The following is a 19,913-nucleotide window of genomic DNA, read 5'->3' on the forward strand; positions in this document are numbered from 1 at the left end:
TATGTATTCAGTATTTGAAAACAATTGTATTTGAATGAAACGAAACTACTAATAATCATATTCAATTAGGACTAGAAATCCTAGTACTTCAAAGATATTAATAATATTATATATACAGCAAACCAAGAGATAACTCTACGTGTTCCTCCTTAATATAATTAACGTTCTTGTCAAAAAAAGAAAAGAAAAAAGAAAAAAAGAAAACAAAGAATCTCATGTCGCCGGAGATAATTAATGTTTGGCCCCACAATCTCATGTCGGAATTTATTCGCATCAACAACTGTGTATCACTGTTTCCGTACGTCTCCATTGACACGGAATTTCCAGGGACCGTATACCACCAGATCAACATATCCAAACACTCAATGGAGACTCTCTCCCCGGCGGAATTCTACGCCGTGATGAAGAGGAACGTGGATGCGTTGAAGCTCATCCAACTCGGCCTCACCCTCTCTAGTTCCGATGGCAGGTCCCACTACTCGTGGGAATTCAACTTCCGGGATTTCGATTCCGATCGCGATCTCCAAAACCCCGAATCTGTATCCTTCCTGAAGCGTCAGGGGATTGATTTCTTGAAGAACAAGCAACAAGGAATAGAATCATGGGTATTTGCTTTATTGTTCAGGCGATACATCGCCTGGCAGGGGAAAGAGTTGAGGTGGGCCACGTTTCATGGGCCGTATGATTTAGGGTTCCTGATCAAGATTCTAACCGGGATGGAACTGCCGGAGAGTTTGGATGGATTTATGATGCTCGTGAGGGGTTTCTTGGGTGACGAGGTCTATGATTTGAAGAAAGTGGTTCGAGATTTTGGGCTATGTGGGGGGCTTGAGGGGGTGGCTAGGAGTTTGAATTTGGAGCGGGTGACGGGGAGAAGGCATAAAGCGGGTTCAGATAGTTTGATGATCATGAGGGTGTTTTTCGAGTTGAAGGGAAAGTGTTCCGAAGAAGAGATGAATCGAATTTTACAGAGGTTCAAGTATAGGTTGTATGGTTTGTCTTGAGTTGGGATTATGCATGCATGCATGCAAAACCCTAGCTAGTTGATGAATGATTTTTGTAGTTAAATAGGTTCCTTCAGTTAACTTATGATATATGTTTATTTCTTTACTTCTGGTTTTTTTTTTTTTTTTCCTCTGCTGTTGGAGGGTAGAAATTGACTGGGAGATTTATATTATTAATTAATTTTAATTGAATCTTATATTTTGAAATTTTTAATAATTATGAAAAGGTACTCTTACATAGTTTCTTTTGCAATTTAATTTCTCTCTTTCACTTTTGCATCAACTTGTGAAAATACGAAAAAGGATTATTAGAAATTTATGATTTCGATTAGGTTTGGAAAAACATTTAATTCTAGAAGATGTTTTGTGTGTGTGTGTGTGTGTGGGATGCACTCAGTAGTATAGGAGCGGAAATCAGACAAATCATCGAATAAAAAATAGTATTTAGTTCTTTTTTTTTTTTTTTTTTTGCGTGGGAAGAAAATGCATGATAACAAGCTTTGACAGACTCGATAACAAATTCGAATATTCTTTAACAATGACACAAATTTTCCTAAAATTTATTTCATGTTCTTGTAAGATGTAAATTCAATTATTTCTTTCTTGATCAAGTCAACTCAGTGTGTATGCATTGCTGTTATTAATGTGGTACAAAGCTCTTGTCGCTTTTGCAACTACTTGTCAAAATACGAAAAAGATTATTTATTAGAAATATATAATTTGGGTTACAAACATTTTTTTTATTTTGAATAAATTCAAGTCCACTACAAGGGGAAATAGGGGAGGAGGGCTCGAACCCTAGACCTTTACCCTATTATTAAAGGCTTTGGGTTACGAACATTTCATTCTTGAAGGTGTTTTTTTTTTTCTTTTTTTCTTTCTTTTGTATGAGGTGCACTCTGTAGTAGTAGGAGCGAAAATCAAACAAATCTTAAAAAGCCTAATATTCAGTTCAATTTTTTTAAGGGTAAATTACAATCACACTCCTGAGTTATGGTCAAATTACGAAAATCCCCCTCTTGTTTGGATAATTACAACCACCCCCTTAACTCATCAAATTTAGTGGAATCTTCGACATTATATGGAATATTATCACTTTTGTACCCGTTTTATCCCATTCGAACTCTACATTTTGAAACAAGATGATCATAATATGTGTTTTTTGGCTTGTATATATTAGATTGTGGTGCATCATAAACTGTATTTTTTGTACAAAACGAGTACAAACTAAAGCACATTCCACGAAATCTAGATGATTATGTTGAATTTGACACCATAAGAGTGGAGGTGTAAGAAAAAATCATAGTTGAGGGAGGTAGATGTAATTATCCAAACAAGAGGGGTTTTTTGTAAATTAACCACACCTCAGAAGGGTGTTTGTGATTTACCCTTTTTTTAATAATTGGACACAGAAGTAGGGGTGTGAACGAGCCGAGCTCGGCTGTTTTGGCAGGCTCGAGCTCGAGCTCGAGCCAATTTTGACGAGCTCGAACTCGAGCTCGAGCTCAATATGTTTTTTTTTTTTTTTTTTGCCTTTTTTTTTATTATTAAATTTTTATTAAAAAATATTTAAAGTATAATGAAAAAAATTATAAAATAAATAATACTGTAGTTATATATATTTTTAATTTTTTAATGTTATTTTTATATTATTATTATAATATTTTATATTAATAATAATAATAATAACAATAATAATAATAATAATATATAAAATTAAAAATAAAAAAAAAACACTCCAGCTCGCGAGCCGGCTCGCGAGCTGTCGAACAACTATATTTGAGCTCGAGCTCGAGCTCGAGCTCGAAAAACCCAAGCTTGAGTTCGAACCTTTGTCGAACCGGCTCGTCGAGTTAGTGAGCCGGCTCGGCTCGTTTACCACCCCACCCCTACACATAAGATTGTGAAATTGGAATGAATTTTTTTTTCTACATTCTATATTTTTTTTTACTAGAAAATGTGGGATTCGGAGAAAATCGTAACTTTGTTGAATTACTTTTAAAATTTCAAATCGGATTGAATATATATTCCAATTCCAATAAAAAAAATCTCAAATCTTTAAAATTCATGTGAACTAAAATTAGAAAGTTTCGAATCTACTTGTCAATCGGGTAGGTTTTGGAAAAACATTTTATTCTAAAAGTTGCTTTTATATGTGGGCCGTGGGGTGCCATATGCTGTAGGAGCAAAAATCGGATGAATTAAATAAAATAATATTTATTTCAATTATTTTAATTATTGGACATCGAAATTTGGGAAATTAGAATGAAAAAGATTGTTGTACACTCGAATAAAAAAAAAATGTTACATTACAACCACTGAATGAGGTATTGTCAAATTACGAAAACCTCCCCTTTTATTTGGGTAGTTACAACCACCCCTCAACTATAAATCTTCTTACACGTCCATCTTTACGGTTTCAAATTTGGAGGACTCTTTCAGATTATATGGGATATTCTCAATTTTGTACCTGTTTTATCCCATTTGAACTCCATATTTTGAAGTAAGATGATCATAAGATGTGTTTTTTAGCTTGTATATATATCAGATATTGGTGCATCAGAAGCTATATTTCTGCACAAAACGAGTACAAACTAGAGAACATTCCACAAAACCTAGATGATTATGTTGAATTTGACACCAAGGGTGGAGATGTAAGAAAATTCATAATTGAGGGGATATATATAACTATAGAAACATGAGGGGGGTTTCATAATTTAACCAAACCTACTCTAACAAAAATACTGGAAGATGTGAAATTCAGTACAGAATTGTGACTTGGTAGAATTACTTTTGAAAATTTTTAATTAGATTGAATATATATCCCAATTTCAATAAAAGTAAATGAAAAAAACAAAAATATTAAATTATAAAATTTATTTTTACTAAAATTAGAAAGTTTTGAATTAGTCGATAGAACTCGAAAATTCTAATTTATACTATATATCTATAAAGTAAAGTTGAATTTGTATTAAGTCATTTAAAGTCTTAGACAGTACTGATCGAAATAAGTCTTGATCAACAATGTTAGTGTTGACTGTAAACTCACATTGAATTTGGACCGATTTCATATTTGGTCTCTCAAGTTCACAAAAACCACATTTGGTCATTTATGTTTCAAAAATTCAACATTTTTAGTTATTTCCGTCAATTTTTCGTTAAAATTAATTGAATCAAGCGTGTTCTCATCACTGCCTTAACTAACGGACTAACGGTAAATAGACAGAAATGAACAAAAATGTTCAATTATTAGAACATGAGGAACCAAATGTGTTTTTTTTGAACATGTGGACCAAATGTGAAATCGGTCGTGCTTTTCAACTGGTCAAATTAGTTGACTTTTGCTTCTATTTAATTATTATTATATTATTTATTTATATGTAATATTTATTTTAAAGAAAAAAATTAATTCGCCTAATATATGACTACATTAGAATCTCGATAGATTAATAATCGATAAATTAATAACTTTACGTAAATAGTAATTTCTTTCGGTCACAACTCGGAAAAAACGTACTAAATTAGTAGTTCGATAATATAATATTTTGCTAAATTACTAAAATTTTATTAGTGTCGACTGTATTAATTTATAGGGATTTAACTGTACAACTATATCTAAATAAATCCTACCATTTGCCGATATAAAGTTATGGAAATATTCATTTTATGACTAGCTATTCAAATTTGTTGAATATATAGTATTTAATTTTAACTCTACTAAAGTTTAATCCAAAAACCGGATTGTAGACGAATTAAATTCAAAATTAAAGTTAATAATTTTAAAGAAACGAAAAACAGAAATGTAAGGGTCGAGATTGTTTATTGGAAGTTTGTTTGATCTTTAATTTATTAAAATAACGATTCTAACTGAGACGCTATTTCCACCTTTAAAATATCTTATTTCACCACAAAATTAAATATATTTCCCAATTTTCCCTTTTCTTTTCTTGTCAACTATATTTTTTACAAATTTATAAATCATCCACCATCATCCACCACTAAACTAATTAAAATATTTATAAAAAAAACCCACTATTTTTCACTGGAACATTTGTCACAAAATTTCACCTTTTTCACCTTAAGTGAATGATACTTTCGTCACAGAAAAACATTTCCGAATGTAAAAAAGAGAGAAATTCACGTTCTTAGAGAACTAAATTAAGAGTACTTGTATGGAAGATCCTCAACTTCCTCCACAATTGGCCAATTTGGCTTAATATAATTTCGTGTCCTGAAAAAAATTACATAATTTGTAGATCATCTGATATGGAAGATTAAATATCTTGTAATAAATATTTCATTGCAAAAAAAAAATTAAAAAGTTCATAAAATTAAATAAAATAGAAATAGCTTAGAACACATGAGGATTAACCGAAAATAAGAAAGGGTGGTGGATTATAAATGTGTAGGGTTATTTATGACATTTTATATATCTTCGGTGGTAAACTGAGATACTTTGGAAGTGGAAATAGCAACACTCTTCTAACTTGATCACATATTTTCATCTCGAACTCGATTAAAAATATAAAGATAAAATATGTAAACAAAATCAAACGACTAGAATTCGATTCGTGGACGGCTCGATTAATGGAGATGACTACAAGAACAAAACTTAACCTATAATTTTTAAGAAAACAAAGAAAATATATTGTTTGACCACATATCGTACACTAAACAAAGATGTTCCATCGCATGAAGAACAACAAATCAAACAAACATAATCGAATTAAAGAATGAAAAATATGATTTAATTTTACATATAATAACAAAAAATCTACAGCCCTCATAATTCATATATTCACAAAATCGACGATTAATGTCCATCCACGCATATTAATCAAGAATCGATACTCGATTAATGTTTTCGAATTTACAAACAAAAGTTTAGTAAAAAAGACTTACTTGTTGGTGGTGGTGCGGTGGTGGTGATGATGCGTGTGGTGCCGGCGCGGTGGAAGTCTCGCTGGTCGTCGCAGCGGTCTGGTGACGGCATTCGTGAGTTTTTTTTTTTGGTGAACAATTAAAAAATAGGGTTTGTTTGTATTTTGGTATTATTTGTTGATAATGGCATATTCGTCCTCTTTGGTCTTGATGTGATAAAATTAGATTAATTTACGGGCTTGAACTAATAAACCTCTTTATATAAATTTGAACTAATAAAAAATGGGTTTGCATATATCCGCCGCCTTAGTAATTACCATGGTTAATTTACAGCGAAGAGAGTTTACTCCTTGACCAATTAAAAAACATAAAAGGCAAAAGAAGAGTACACAAGAGTAAATATATAATCACGTTATTTATACAAAAATAAATAAAGTAAAATAAAATAATATTGAGTAAAAGAAATATATATTCAAAGAAAACTACAATAAATTTCAAGAAAAAAAGGTAATTTCTTTTACTGTATAATCACATATACAATATACATTAAATATAAATTTCGAGAAAAAAGAGATTATTTACCGTACAAAATCATTTCATGCAATATACAGCAAAAAAAAAAAGGATTAATTACTGTTTATTCACATTATACAGTAAAAAGTAAAAATCGAGAAAGGAAAAGGCAAAATAAAACAAATATATAGCAAAAAAAATGCAAATATTAAAAGAAAACGAAAAAAAAACTTTTGGCACTTTAAATGGCCGAATTGAATTATGGGTAAAAAGAAAATAATTATAGCTACTTAATGAATTTTATACTTCAGTAGGTCCCATATGAGAGAGTGCATAATTAACACATGTTACACGATGAATGGGGTCCATTTTTTTTGGTTTAACGGCGCATCCGTTTGGATTGTATTCCCATAAAGAAAACTTAGATTTTAAAACGTGTTTGAAAACAATTGTATTTGAATGAAACGACACTACAAATAATAATATGCAATTAGGACTAGGAATCCTAGTACTTTAAAGATACAAATAATATATATATATATATATATATATATATATATATATATATATATATATATATATATATATATACATGCAAACCAAGAGAGAGAACTCTGCATGTAAACTAATAGAAAACAAAGACGAACGATGTTATCGCCGGAGATAGTGAATGTATGGCCTCACAATCTCATGTCTGAATTCAATCGCATCGACACCTGTGTATCAGTGTTTCCGTACGTCTCCATCGACACGGAATTTCCAGGGATCGTATACCACCATATCAACATACCCAAACACACGATGGAGTCTCTCTCCCCGGCGGAATTCTACGCCGTGATGAAAAGGAACGTGGATGCGTTGAAGCTCATCCAGCTCGGCCTCACACTCTCCAGTTCCGACGGCAGGTCCCACTACTCGTGGGAATTCAACTTCCGGGATTTCGATTCCGATCACGATCTCCAAAACCCCGAATCCATATCCTTCCTCAAGCGTCAGGGGATCAATTTCTTGAAGAACAAGCAACGCGGAATCGAATCATGGGTATTCGCTGTACTGTTCAGGCGGATTTTCAGCGAGCCGGGGAAAAATTTGAAGTGGGCCACATTTCACGGGCCGTACGATTTAGGGTTCCTGATCAAGATTCTAACCGGGATGGAACTGCCGGAGAGTTTGGATGGATTTATGATGCTCGTGAGGGGTTTCTTTGGAGACGAGGTCTATGATTTGAAGGAAGTGGTTCGGGTTTTTGGGCTAGGTGGGGGGCTTGAGGGGGTGGCTAGGAGTTTGAATTTGGAGCGGGTGACGGGGAAAAGGCATAAAGCGGGTTCGGATAGTTTGATGATCATGAGGGTGTTTTTCGAGCTTAAGAGAAAGTGTTCCGAAGAGGAGATGAATCGAATTTTGCAGAGGTTCAAGTATAGGTTGTATGGTTTGTCTTGAGTTGGGTTTTGTCTTGAGTTGGGTTTATACGTGCGTGCATGCATGCATGCAAACCCGTAGTTATATGATGAATGGTTTTGTACGTAGTTAAATAGGTTTCTTCAGTTAATCTATGATATATGTTTATTTATTTACTTCTGTCTTTTTTTCCCCCTGTTGGAGGGTAGAAATTGACTGGGAGATTTATATTATTGATTAATATTAATTGAATTTTACATTTGAAATTTTTAATAATTATGAAAAGGTACTCTGACATAGTTTCTTTTGCAATTTAATTTCTCTCTTTCACTTTTGCATCAACTTGTCAAAATTAAATACGAAAAATAATTATTAGAAATTTATGATTTCGGTTAGGTTTGGAAAAATATTTAATTTTAGAAGATGTTTTTGTGTGTGCGTGGGGGGGGGGGGGATGCACTCTGTAGTCTGTAGTATAGGAGCGGCAAATCATCGAATAAAAAATAGTGTTTAGTTCAAATTTTTTTTAATAATTCAACATCGAAATTTGGAAATTTAGAATTAAAAAAAAAAAAAATATTGTTCTACACTCCTAATGTGGAAAATGTGAAATTCGGAGAGAATCGTTACTTTGTAGGTGTACTTTTGAAATTTTAAATCGGATTGAATATATGTTCCAATTTCAATAAGAAAAAAAATAATCGAAAATATCAGATTTTAAAATTCATGGGAACTAAAATTAGAAAGTCTTGAATCAACTTGAGGTTTGGGGTGGCCTGTGCCGTAGGATTGAAAATCAGACAAATTGAATGAAAAATAATATTTACTTTTTTTTTTTAATAATTGGACTTCGAAATTTTGGAAATTATAATGAAAAAAATTGTTTTAACACTCGAAAAATAATCGTGACTTGGTAGAATTACTCTTGAAATTTTAAATTGGATTAAATATAGATTCCAATTTCAATTAAAAAAAATTGAAAATCTCAAACATTAAAATTCATGTGAACTAAAATTAGAAAGTTTCGATCAAATTAGAATCGGTAGAACTCGAGAATTCTACTTTATAATATAGTCTATAAAGTAAAGTTGAATTTGTATTATGTGATTTAAAGTCTTAGACAATGATCGACATAAGTCTTGGTCAAATCAACTTAATTATCTTTTCTCTCTTAATTATTTGAATATTTGAAGTTCCCATTTGGCTTCCTTCGATACTAATAGAAATTACATAGGATGAAGACATTTTTGTTAAATTTGAGGGTAAAATGGGATTGTTGTATGGGTAAATTACAAACACTCCTGAGGTATGGTTAATTTACAAAAAAAAATCCTCTTGTTTGGATAATTACATCTACCCCTCAACTATATTTTGTTCTTACACCTACACCCTTATGGTGTCAAATTCGACATAATCATCTACATTTCGTGGAATGTGCTCTAGTTTGTACTCGTTTTGTGTAAAAATACAGTTTCATGCACCACAATTTGATTTATACAAGCCAAAAAATACATATTATAATCATCTTGCTTCAAAATGTATAGTTCGAATGGGATAAAACGGATAAAAAATTGATAATATTCCATATAATCTAGAAAATTCCACTAAATTTAAGGAGTTGAGGGGGTGGTTGTAATTATCCAAACTAAATGGGGCTTTCGTAATTTGACCAGGGCTGGTTGTAATTTACCCTTGTTATATTCAGATATAAAGTTACCTCCCAAACAGAACTTGGTCAATTTTCACTCTTTTAATGAAGTCAACAGTCAGTCAACGGTGCGTTGGACAGCCAGCGGGCTGATTGTGAAAGGACACGTGGCGCGATCTGCTGTGCTGAAAAGCACATCAAAGGCTAGAAAGATAGTTGCCTTTGAATTAGGTTCAATTATTTGGCTGTATAGTTGACTTCGGAATTAGGTTCAATTTTTTGGCTATGTTTGAAAAGTATTTACTATACGGAATTGCTTTTGCGGTTTGAAAATTGATATTTGCGGTTTATAACAAAACCACCAAAAAAACACTTTATTTCACTAAAACCCCAATTTGTTTCAAAAAAATCCAACAACCCCCCCCCCCCCCCCCCCCCCCCCCCCCCCCCCAAAACGCGTAAAAGGGGCGTTCGTACACGCCTTGGGCGCCCATCTTGGGCGTTCGAACATTTTTTTGCGAAAAAAAAAGTCCTACAAATCGATTTGTAGGGCTTTTTAACATGAAATTGGTTCCGTAATCGACCTACCCAATACATATTACACATAAAAGAGTCGAAATTACATCAAAAAATCGAAGCCCAACCCTTCTTCAAGCTAGATTTTCGAATTTTCGATTTTGTTTTTTTTTTTTTTTGCTATTTGCAGTTTTGGGGGGGTTTTGGATATTTTTAAAAGTTTTGGGGGGTTTTGTTATAAACCGCGAATAGCAATTTTGTGACCGCAAATAGCATTTCATTTACTATAATATAAATAAAATTTACTTTATTTCATTTTTCTTTTATCCAACACTTTACATCATTTGATATTGTGAATGTGATAAGATAAATTCCGAGGTTTTTAGAATTTGGAGACTATTTCAAGATTATAATTCTTTTGAAAATTGAAATCGAACTTGATTTTTTTTATTTAAAAAATCATAAAAATTACAATTTTCGTCCCTCAAGTTTGCACCAATTTTACATTTAACCCCACATGTTCACAAAAAACACATTTGGTCTCTAATGTTTCGAAAAATGAACACTTAGTCTTTTTCGTCAATTTTCTGTTAGTACTAACGGAATCATGTGTGTGCCCGTCACTGGTTTAACTGACGGACTAACAGTAAATTGACGGAAAATACCAAAAGTGTTAAATTATTCAAACACGAGGGATCAAATGTGTTTTGTGTGAACATGAAGGACCAACTGTGGAATTAATGCAAACTTGAGGGATGGAAACTGTTATTTTCCCAAAATAAATCGTACAAAAGCTAAATCCAGTTTGTTTCGTTCGATTTCGAACCCGTTCGGCACCCATTGTCAAATTTCTACTTCCCCTCTCCAAAAATTTAACTAACAAACTAACAAATTTTCAAAGGTATTTATTCCCCCCAAATTCTTTTTAAACTACCAATTTACTATTATTCAACATATGATTAAATTAATCAATCTCTTCATTTCACATTACAAGAAAGAATAAAAGAAAGAAAAAAGAAGAAAAGAAACTCCAAAAATAATTGTTTAAATAATTGTCACGCATGACAAGTTTGAAAATTGGGTCCAACCTAGGAAAAAATGTAATTACCAATAATTCATACTATATATTAAAAAAAATATATATATATATGAATTAAAAAAAAAGAATAAATAAGGAGTTTTCTTCGCCTTCTTCCCTGCAAAATACGTGAAAGATATTTCTGCAGAAAAGACGTGGTTGCAAAACACACTTCTTCCAGCTGTTGCTTATCTGCTCGTGTACTCTACCATAACAGGTCAACTGTTTTTACCATACAAATATATAAAACAATGATATATAATTATATATATATATTTCTAAAAAAAAATTCAACGCATTCAAGTTCATTGAACCTGGACAGAAACTCCAGTTATATCTATTTCTTCTCTCCGATCATTGATCAATATTCTTCAACTTGTTTTTTTTATTTTATTATTATAATTATTATTTATCTAGTAGTATATTGTATATATAGTACGTGTGTCAATGAACATTTATTTATTTAATTATTTTTTTTTCGTAGGATAATATTTGATTTGTTTATGATGAAATTGGAGAATTGATCGAGTGGCTTCCATACGTAGGCTTGCACGCACCAAAATTATTGCACAAGAAAAGGTCAGATTTCAGAACTATTATATTACTTTAATTTAATAGTTAAATTAAATGTAAAAGTAATTAAATTAAATTACTTTAATTTTTATTTTTATTCAATTGTTCTTTTTTCTCCCTCTTTGACATTAAATTATTATACGTTTTTGGGATGTCATGAGGGGATAGACGCATCGAATTTTATAAACTAAATTATTGATCAAGCTTATTTAAAAAAAAAAAAAAAAATCGAACTTCTGTTTAAGAGAATTTGAATAAGTTTGAATTCACTTAAATAACAGTTGAGATCGAATATTTCATTTTTCAACGATACGTTACAAAAATATACTTGATTTTAATATAGAAGTGAATGTTATAGAAGAGCCTCGGTCGACCTAAACTAATAACCCGCTTGGCTAAGCTTAATTTGAACAAATAATAAACTCTTACGTCTGATAAACTGTTTTAGAAGTTGATAAGTTGTTACGTCTTATTTTTGTAATTAATTGTAAAAATATTTGGATGATGATGAGCTTATAAGCTACAAGTTCGATATATTTTTTCAAAAAGATCTTATTTACTCTCTCATGTCTTATGTTTTGAATTTTTATAATCTTGTTTAAATTTTACTAAGCACTTTGAAATAACTTATAAATTATTAAACATCGTATAAACTTAGCCAAACAAGTTACAAACATTATTATTAAAAGAAAATGATAAAGAGTTAACAAATTGTTGATTGAGTTATATGAACCCCACAAAATTTGATTTTGACACGAGATATTGATTGCCCTTTTTAACCAAACTTATTAAATTATTTGACTTTGTGCACTTTCTTAATGAACCAATAAAAAGATAAATAAATAGGGGCAGTTGCACTTTATAGTTTATGTTGTGGATTGCAAACATTAGGGCAATTCTAATTGTGGATTAATATACTGCAAAAATTGTATTAGATACAAAATTAATTTGATTTTTTTTTTCTTAAAAGATTGATTTTTTTTTTTAATATTGCACTTTATAGTTTATGTTGTGGATTGTAAACATTAAGGCAATTCTAATTGTGGATTAATATACTGCAAAAACTGTATTAGATACAAAATTAATTTGAATTTTTTTTCTTAAAAAATTGATTTTTTTTAATATTTCCAACAAATTTCCGCAACATTTTCGAAAACCTCGAAGCTTTCCGAATTTGTAATGAATTTTTCAAATTCCGAAAGTTTTTGATTCAGATTTGAAAGTCATTTTCTACTTCAGATAAATATAAAATATTGGATTTTCTTTTTTTTTTTTGAAAAATGTTATTCCGATATATTCCATTAGGTTGCCACCCGAGTTATCAGTATTGGTATTTTTCATATCATCAATTCATCATATAAAATTTGAAAAAATTACAGTTTTCATCCCTTAAGTCTGTAACGATTTCACATTTGGTCCCCATTTTCAGAAAAAAAAAAAAAAAAAAAAAAAAAAAAAACATATTTAGTCATTCATATTTCAATAATTTGACATGTTTGATCATTTCTGTCAATTTACCGTTAGTCCGTCGGTTACGATAGTGATGGACACACGTTTGATTGAGTTAGTTTTAATGAAAAATTGACAGAAATGATTAGAAATGTCAAATAATTAAAACATTATGGACAAAATATATTTTTTATAAACACATGAGAGCAAATGTGAAATTGGTGCACACGTTCCCAATAATATTTATATTTCCATTTGTTAATTACCAATTTAATCATTGACCCAAGTGGGGGGCATCTTTGACTGTTCATAAGCGTGAAAGGTCAAAAACCCCACTTGCATCCGCGCGGAGACTTGAAATCGTGTTCATAATAACACTTTTTTAATTTCTGTTCAAACATCAGCCATTATTACAGACTTTTCTGCCAATAAGAGTTAGGTTATATAATTACTTGTAAGAAACATTATTAAAACACATAGTTAGACTAATTAGTACACGCTTTTAGACTTCACAAACTCATGCTTTTTTCTTGCCACTTTATCTAACTCAAAGTCAACTCATCAATCCCATATTTTATCTATTAATTACTCACAAATATTTAAATCTTCAATCACTCATCATTAAGATAATCTCTTTGTTTTAGCCTCTGTTTGGCAGCAATTGTTCACGTGGGGAGGCCCGATTATAGACGATCCACAATCGAATGTCATGGACGCTTGTGTGTGCTGAATTGCACTATAAAATTAGTGTTTTCACCTTTCCTGACACCGAATCATGTCCAACTGATAGCGCATTAGGTCAGGGTCAGACTTAGAGACTTTTTGATGGGAGCTAAAATAGAGTATGAATTAAGAGAAGAAAAAAAATTATTTTTTCATCGTAAAATACAAAATTTATTCCTGTCTATATATATATATATATATATATATATATATATATATATATATATATATATATATATATATATAATTGACTTTAGATTCTTGAACATTATATATAAGCTTTAATTATAAGTCACTACCCTCATTCACTAACAATATTTCTGCATACTAGGTACTTTCCATTGCCCTTTATCTTAAACTCGTTCATACCTTCATACCGGTTTCTTTTCGTATTTCGAATTCCACGAAAGAATTAACGAAAAACCATATTAATCATTCAAGAATAATCTTTTTTAATTTTTTTTCTTTTTGTTTGTTGTTTCGATCTTTTTCATAGGTGATTCCATTTTCCGGCCACAATCATGACACGTGTGGGGGACGAGGGCGGTGCAAATGCGGGCGACGATGACGTGGCGCCATACGTCCACAAGGTGGGGGTGCCACCTAAGCAAGGGCTGTTGAAGGAGATCAAGTTTGCATTGAAGGAGACATTCTTCCATGACGAACCTCTTAAACATTTCAAGGACCAATCGGTATCGAGAAAGTTGTTGCTTGCTATACAAGGCGTCTTCCCGATTCTTGATTGGGCTAGACGCTACAAACTCCACTTGTTCAGGGGCGATCTCATAGCCGGGCTCACGATCGCAAGTCTATGCATACCTCAGGTGATATTCGAAAATATATTTAACTAGAAAAAAATCGTTTATAGTTACGTTCGATGATAGTTTCTAACGATATTCGATTTTTTTGTTGTGTTTGTTATTGCATTAGGATATTGCATATGCAAAGCTTGCTAACTTGGACCCCCAGTTTGGACTATGTAAGTATACCGTCATTTCTTTTCTTGGTTTATTGCGTTTAGCACCCCTGTGTTTACTCTAATTATCATAAAACTCCCTACGTAAAAAAATATTAGCAAAATCTCCCCTGGAATTCACTTTTACTAGCAAACTACCCCCTAAAAATCACGCCATTTAGGGGGATCGCGTGCTATAAAAGAATGCATTGTAGAGGTTTTTAGCTAATCTTTTTAACACGAGGAGTTTTTTAGCAATTCGGTATAATACAAGGGTAATAAACGCAATCATGAAAAAATATATATATATTATTAAAAAAAAATATATATATATATATATATATATATATATATATATATATATATATATATATATATATATATTTTCGAATAAAAAAATGAGAGTATACAGTTAAACCTCTATAAATTAATATAGTCGGGACTAGCAAAATTCTATTAATTTAGCGAAATATTAAATTGTCGAACTAATTAATAATTTAGTACGTTTTCACCGAGCCGGTATGGAAAAAAATTATTATTTAAGCGAGGTTATCAATGTTGTACTGTAATATTTTTTATTTATTTTTGTGTGTGTGTGTGGGGTTTGAATTTTGCAGACAGTAGTTTTGTTCCGCCGTTGATTTATGCAGCAATGGGAAGCTCGAGAGATATCGCGATTGGACCGGTGGCTGTGGTTTCTCTGTTGCTCGGAAGTATGCTTCAACAGGAAATCGATCCTAAGCACAAAATCGAGTATCAAAAACTTGCCTTCACGGCTACTTTTTTCGCCGGGATCACTCAGTTTACACTCGGTTTCTTCCGGTATATTTTTCTTTTACGCTCTGCTTCGTTCGCGGATTTCGAAGTTACAAAAATGAAAATGCAAAATAAATTAAATGAAAAATGAAAATAGAGCATTTGAAAATTCTATACTATGTAATTTGCTTCCTAAATAAAATGGTAATGAAATTGAAATCATTTTCTTTTACTTAACTTGATCCAAACAGAGCCTTCGAAAACGAAAAAAAGTATTGCATTACTTCAAAGAATTAACAACAATGGAGTTCTTGGTCTTTTTTGCTTTTTAGGTTGGGTTTCTTGATCGACTTTCTTTCTCACGCGGCGATTGTGGGATTTATGGCGGGAGCAGCCATAACGATCGGCCTTCAACAGCTAAAGGGATTGCTCGGCGTGAAGACTTTTACTAAGAAAACCGACATAGTTTCGGTTATGAGTTCCGTTTGGACTAATGTTCATCATGGGGTAATTAGATCAACTAATTACAATTAATGTCTTACATCATTAGCAAAAATAATAAGATTTTGAAACTAGTTAGTTAAATGTTTCTCTTATGTATTATTATTATTACAGTGGAATTGGGAGACTTGCGTCATTGGAATCACATTCTTGGCTTTTCTGCTCCTTGCCAAGTATATTGTAAGAAGCCTAACTAACTTTTCTTTTCGGTTTTCGGGTTTTCGTTTTTTCGGGTTTCCGGGTTTCATTTTTCGTTTTTCAGGTTTCGGTTTTTTGGGTTTTCGGGTTTCGTTTTTCGTTTTTTCGTTTTTTCAGGTTTCGGGTTTCGGGTTTCGGGTTTTTCGGGTTTTCGGGTTTCGGTTTTGGTTTTGATGATACTAATAAGATTTGGTGGATCAGGGAAAAAGGAACAAGAGACTATTTTGGGTACCGGCAATAGCTCCGTTGATTTCTGTTATCGTTGCAACGTTTTGCGTTTTCATCACCCGTGCAGACAAGAAAGGAGTCCAAATCGTACGTATTTTTCTAACTTGTTCGTTCTTCATAACTAATTTAGTTTCTAAAAAAAAAAATTTAACGTAGAAATCGTTGAATCTTGTATGAAGGTACGCCACATTGAAAGAGGCATCAATCCTCCGTCTCTCGATAAAATCCACTTCACCGGCAGCTATGTCCTCACCGGTTTCAGAATTGGCGCTATCGCAGGATTAATCGCACTAACCGTAAGCCAAAAAAATAAAAATAAAAATAAATAAATCGAACTAATCAAGTACTAATAACATATTATATAAATGTAAATAACAGGAAGCGGTCGCAATTGGTCGAACATTTGCAGCAATGAAAGACTATCACTTAGATGGGAACAAAGAAATGGTGGCACTAGGCACAATGAACATCGTCGGCTCGATGACTTCATGTTACGTCGCCACAGGTTTAATTTCACATTAATTATTATATATAATCCTCATATGTTAATTAGATAATAATATACTAATCTTCGATTTTTTATTTATTTTTATTCGGGATAGGATCGTTCTCGAGATCAGCTGTGAACTACATGGCGGGATGCAACACAGCTGTGTCGAACATAGTGATGTCGATAGTAGTGTTACTTACATTGGAGGTGATCACCCCCTTGTTCAAGTACACACCGAACGCAATTCTTGCCTCAATTATTATATCTGCCGTGGTGGGATTATTCGACTACCAAGCAATGATTCTTATATGGAAGATCGATAAATTTGACTTTGTTGCTTGCATGGGTGCCTTCTTTGGTGTCGTTTTCATCTCTATCGAAATCGGCCTTCTCATTGCGGTACAATTTTTTTTTTTCGTATTTTTTTATATTGACAAAAATATATGAGCTTATGAAATGATTCTTGATATATCGAAAAATAGGTGGCAATATCGTTTGCGAAGATTCTTCTGCAAGTAACTCGACCGAGAACTGCGGTTCTTGGTAAAATTCCGAGAACTTCGGTTTATAGGAACACTCAGCAATATCCAGAAGCAACTAAGGTTCCTGGTGTTCTTATTGTTAGAGTTGACTCTGCTATCTATTTTTCTAACTCCAATTACATTAGGGAGAGGTAATATATTATTCTTTGTTTTTTAATTAAATCCTTTTAAATAAAAATATATTATTTTCTTTGAAATTACAATTCTTGATCTCTTACAAATGGTTCTATATGTAGGATACTGAGGTTGTTGAGTGATGAAGAGGAGAACCACAAAGAGAATGACCAATCAAGATTCCAGTATTTGATTGTCGAAATGTCTCGTAAGGAATATTCTCTACTCGTTTTTTTCGGGTTTTTTTCTTTCTTTCCCACATCGAGTCCCGTTGCAACTCGAGCTAGAAAAAAATAAAATGTCGTCTTTTTTTTTTTTTTTTGGTAATCAGCTGTGACCGATATAGATACTAGTGGCATTCATTCCTTGGAAGATCTACAAAAAAGTCTTGGAAAGAGACATATACAGGTAAATTAGTACAAAAAAGGTTATTTGCTTCATATATAAATACACTGTTAAAATGCTACATCACGTGAAATACACTAATATTATATAATATATAGTTTATCAACACAAATTATAAATTAATTTATTTTTCTAAAAAAAAATTCAGCTTGTTCTAGCGAACCCGGGACAAACGGTACTTGACAAGCTACATGCGTCGGAATTTGCTAGCAAAGTCGGAGAGGACAATATTTTCCTCACCGTTGGAGATGCAGTCTCGACTTTGGCTCCCAAAATGGAGCCTTGAGGTTTACCTTTTTTCGGTCGGAGAAAATGTTTTTGATTTGATATAATCGCTAGGGGAATATTTCAAATTAATAGCTAGGGGAATATGTCAAATTAATAGGATGAATTTTATTAATTGACATTCATATTTGAATTAGGATATATTGTTGTTTATCTTGTGATTAGTATAGAAAACTCTTTTGTTTGTATTGATTAACTAAGTTTGATTGTGATGTAAAAGATGAATAAGAGTTTAACAGTTTGTTATAAACCTTAACGGAATAAATAAATTGTCTAGATTATACTTTTATTAAAGAGTAAAAAGCAGTTTACCCCCTAAACTATAGCCCGTTTTGCACTTTACCCCCAAACAAAAATTTTTTGCACGTTTTTACCTAAACTACGGTTTTCGTTGCACGGTGCCTTAAAAAGGGAATATTCAGGGCATTTTTGCCGGAATCCCACACATGTGACTTTCACGTGATTTTTCCAAGGGCAAAAATGTCTTTTCATAAAGAAATTAACCTGGGTTTGATTTCCCCTTTTCTCTCCTTTTTTTTTCCCCTGCAATTGCCTCACATCTCCTCTTCTCTTCTTCTCCGTTACAACTTACAATACCTTTCTTTTCCCCGTTTTTTTTTGTTGGTCTCGTTTTTGCCGGCGACGAAGTTCTCCGACTGGTACTTCGAAATGGCGGCGGGGCTGTTCCGGTCGAAGCAGACCTTCTCCTTCCACCACTCGCGGAGGTTGTCGGAGGAGCCGCTGACCGGCTTGCCCTTCTCCGGTATGATGTCGTACACGAACCCTTGCGCCTTCATTTTAAGCATGTACTTCAGGATCCCGTCTTGGGCCCGGGACATTTTTTTCCGGCGGGCCTGCTCTTGGGACTGCCTCTGTTTTGCTAAATCCAGGGCCGAGCCGCCACCGCCACCGCCGCTGTCTTTGCCCCTGTTCGATTCCTTAAGCCTTTTCAGCCGCATCTTGTCCCGCCACATTCTTCTCTCAAACTCGTCCATGTCGATGTCATCGTCGGTGTAGTCTTCGTCGCCGGCGAGGTCTTGCTGCTGACCTGGCGGCTCCGAAGATTGGAGAGGACACGTGTCCGGCTCTTTGACGAAGGGCGCCGCAGACGAGAAGAAATCGAAATCGAAATCGCCACAAAAACCCAAGTCATCGCACATCATCATCTTATCAAGATCCTATAATTAAATTATATCGATCACCGGAATTTTCTTTCAGACTATATATATACACTTCGAAAGTGTTGAAATTTACTTAATTGCCATTTTCTTCACCACCATCACCTGCAGAGATGAAACAGTACTGATAAATTAAAGCTGCTAACCACGGAGAGAAAAAGCCAGATCCGAACATATTATAATGGAGAAAATTCAAAACATAACATCCCATAAAAATCTAAACTCAGATTACCAAAATCCACTGGAAGAAAAAATAAATAAATAAATCAATTTAATGCATAATTACCAGTAATCTGATTTTGAAGAATAATTAGGTAAAAATCTATGGATTCTTTTTCCTTTTTTTTCTTGTCTTCTCATATCCCATTAAGAGACCAGCACAACAAAAAAAATGAAAAAAAAATGGGAAAGAAAATTATCGTAAGAGATTGAAGAAAGGAAGAGGAGATGTCAGGAAATTGGAGAAAAAAAAAAAGAG

At 32.7% G+C, this 19,913-nt stretch overlaps 2 protein-coding genes and 2 pseudogenes across 4 annotated transcripts; 3 read left to right on the forward strand and 1 right to left on the reverse strand.

The window, feature by feature from the left end:
• Positions 1 to 215: 215 nt before the first annotated feature.
• On the forward strand, positions 216 to 1,004 carry LOC148765046 (putative CCR4-associated factor 1 homolog 11 pseudogene; annotated as a pseudogene).
• Positions 1,005 to 7,046: 6,042 nt separating this feature from the next.
• LOC105949717 (putative CCR4-associated factor 1 homolog 11) lies at positions 7,047 to 7,838 on the forward strand. Its single transcript, XM_012973038.2, has one exon. It carries the CDS (start codon positions 7,047 to 7,049, stop codon positions 7,836 to 7,838), a length of 792 nt encoding a protein of 263 aa, XP_012828492.2.
• Positions 7,839 to 11,128: 3,290 nt separating this feature from the next.
• On the forward strand, positions 11,129 to 18,526 carry LOC105956143 (sulfate transporter 1.3). 3 transcript variants are annotated; one of them, XM_012979982.2, is made up of 15 exons: positions 11,129 to 11,255; positions 11,523 to 11,617; positions 14,280 to 14,607; positions 14,714 to 14,762; positions 15,356 to 15,560; positions 15,827 to 16,001; positions 16,110 to 16,175; positions 16,395 to 16,508; positions 16,601 to 16,717; positions 16,800 to 16,926; positions 17,024 to 17,310; positions 17,394 to 17,584; positions 17,690 to 17,775; positions 17,899 to 17,975; positions 18,121 to 18,526. In XM_012979982.2, the coding sequence occupies exons 3-15, from the start codon at positions 14,305 to 14,307 to the stop codon at positions 18,256 to 18,258; spliced, it is 1,935 nt and encodes a 644-aa protein (XP_012835436.2). In that variant the 5' UTR covers positions 11,129 to 11,255; positions 11,523 to 11,617; positions 14,280 to 14,304; the 3' UTR covers positions 18,259 to 18,526. The 3 variants fall into 3 exon arrangements, with proteins under 3 accessions (XP_012835436.2, XP_088670877.1, XP_088670878.1); XM_088814751.1 differs by having other exon boundaries at positions 11,237 to 11,255; positions 11,542 to 11,617; XM_088814752.1 differs by lacking the exons at positions 11,129 to 11,255; positions 11,523 to 11,617 and adding an exon at positions 14,062 to 14,114.
• Positions 18,527 to 18,820: 294 nt separating this feature from the next.
• On the reverse strand, positions 18,821 to 19,423 carry LOC148765047 (protein ETHYLENE INSENSITIVE 3 pseudogene; annotated as a pseudogene).
• Between the last annotated feature and the right edge of the window lie 490 nt (positions 19,424 to 19,913).

Source organism: Erythranthe guttata, chromosome 14 (genome assembly GCF_056151865.1).
Source record: "Erythranthe guttata isolate IM_541 chromosome 14, IM_541, whole genome shotgun sequence".
NCBI lineage: Eukaryota > Viridiplantae > Streptophyta > Magnoliopsida > Lamiales > Phrymaceae > Erythranthe > Erythranthe guttata.

Bases quoted from the DNA above. Each gene is read 5' to 3' on its own strand.
- LOC105956143 (XM_012979982.2), top strand. From the start codon at position 14,305: ATGACACGTGTGGGGGACGAGGGCGGTGCAAATGCGGGCGACGATGAC. The intron at 14,608-14,713 runs GTGATATTCGAA...TTATTGCATTAG, and splicing joins CAAGTCTATGCATACCTCAG to GATATTGCATATGCAAAGCT. The intron at 16,002-16,109 runs GTAATTAGATCA...TTATTATTACAG, and splicing joins GGACTAATGTTCATCATGGG to TGGAATTGGGAGACTTGCGT.
- LOC105949717 (XM_012973038.2), top strand. From the start codon at position 7,047: ATGTTATCGCCGGAGATAGTGAATGTATGGCCTCACAATCTCATGTCT.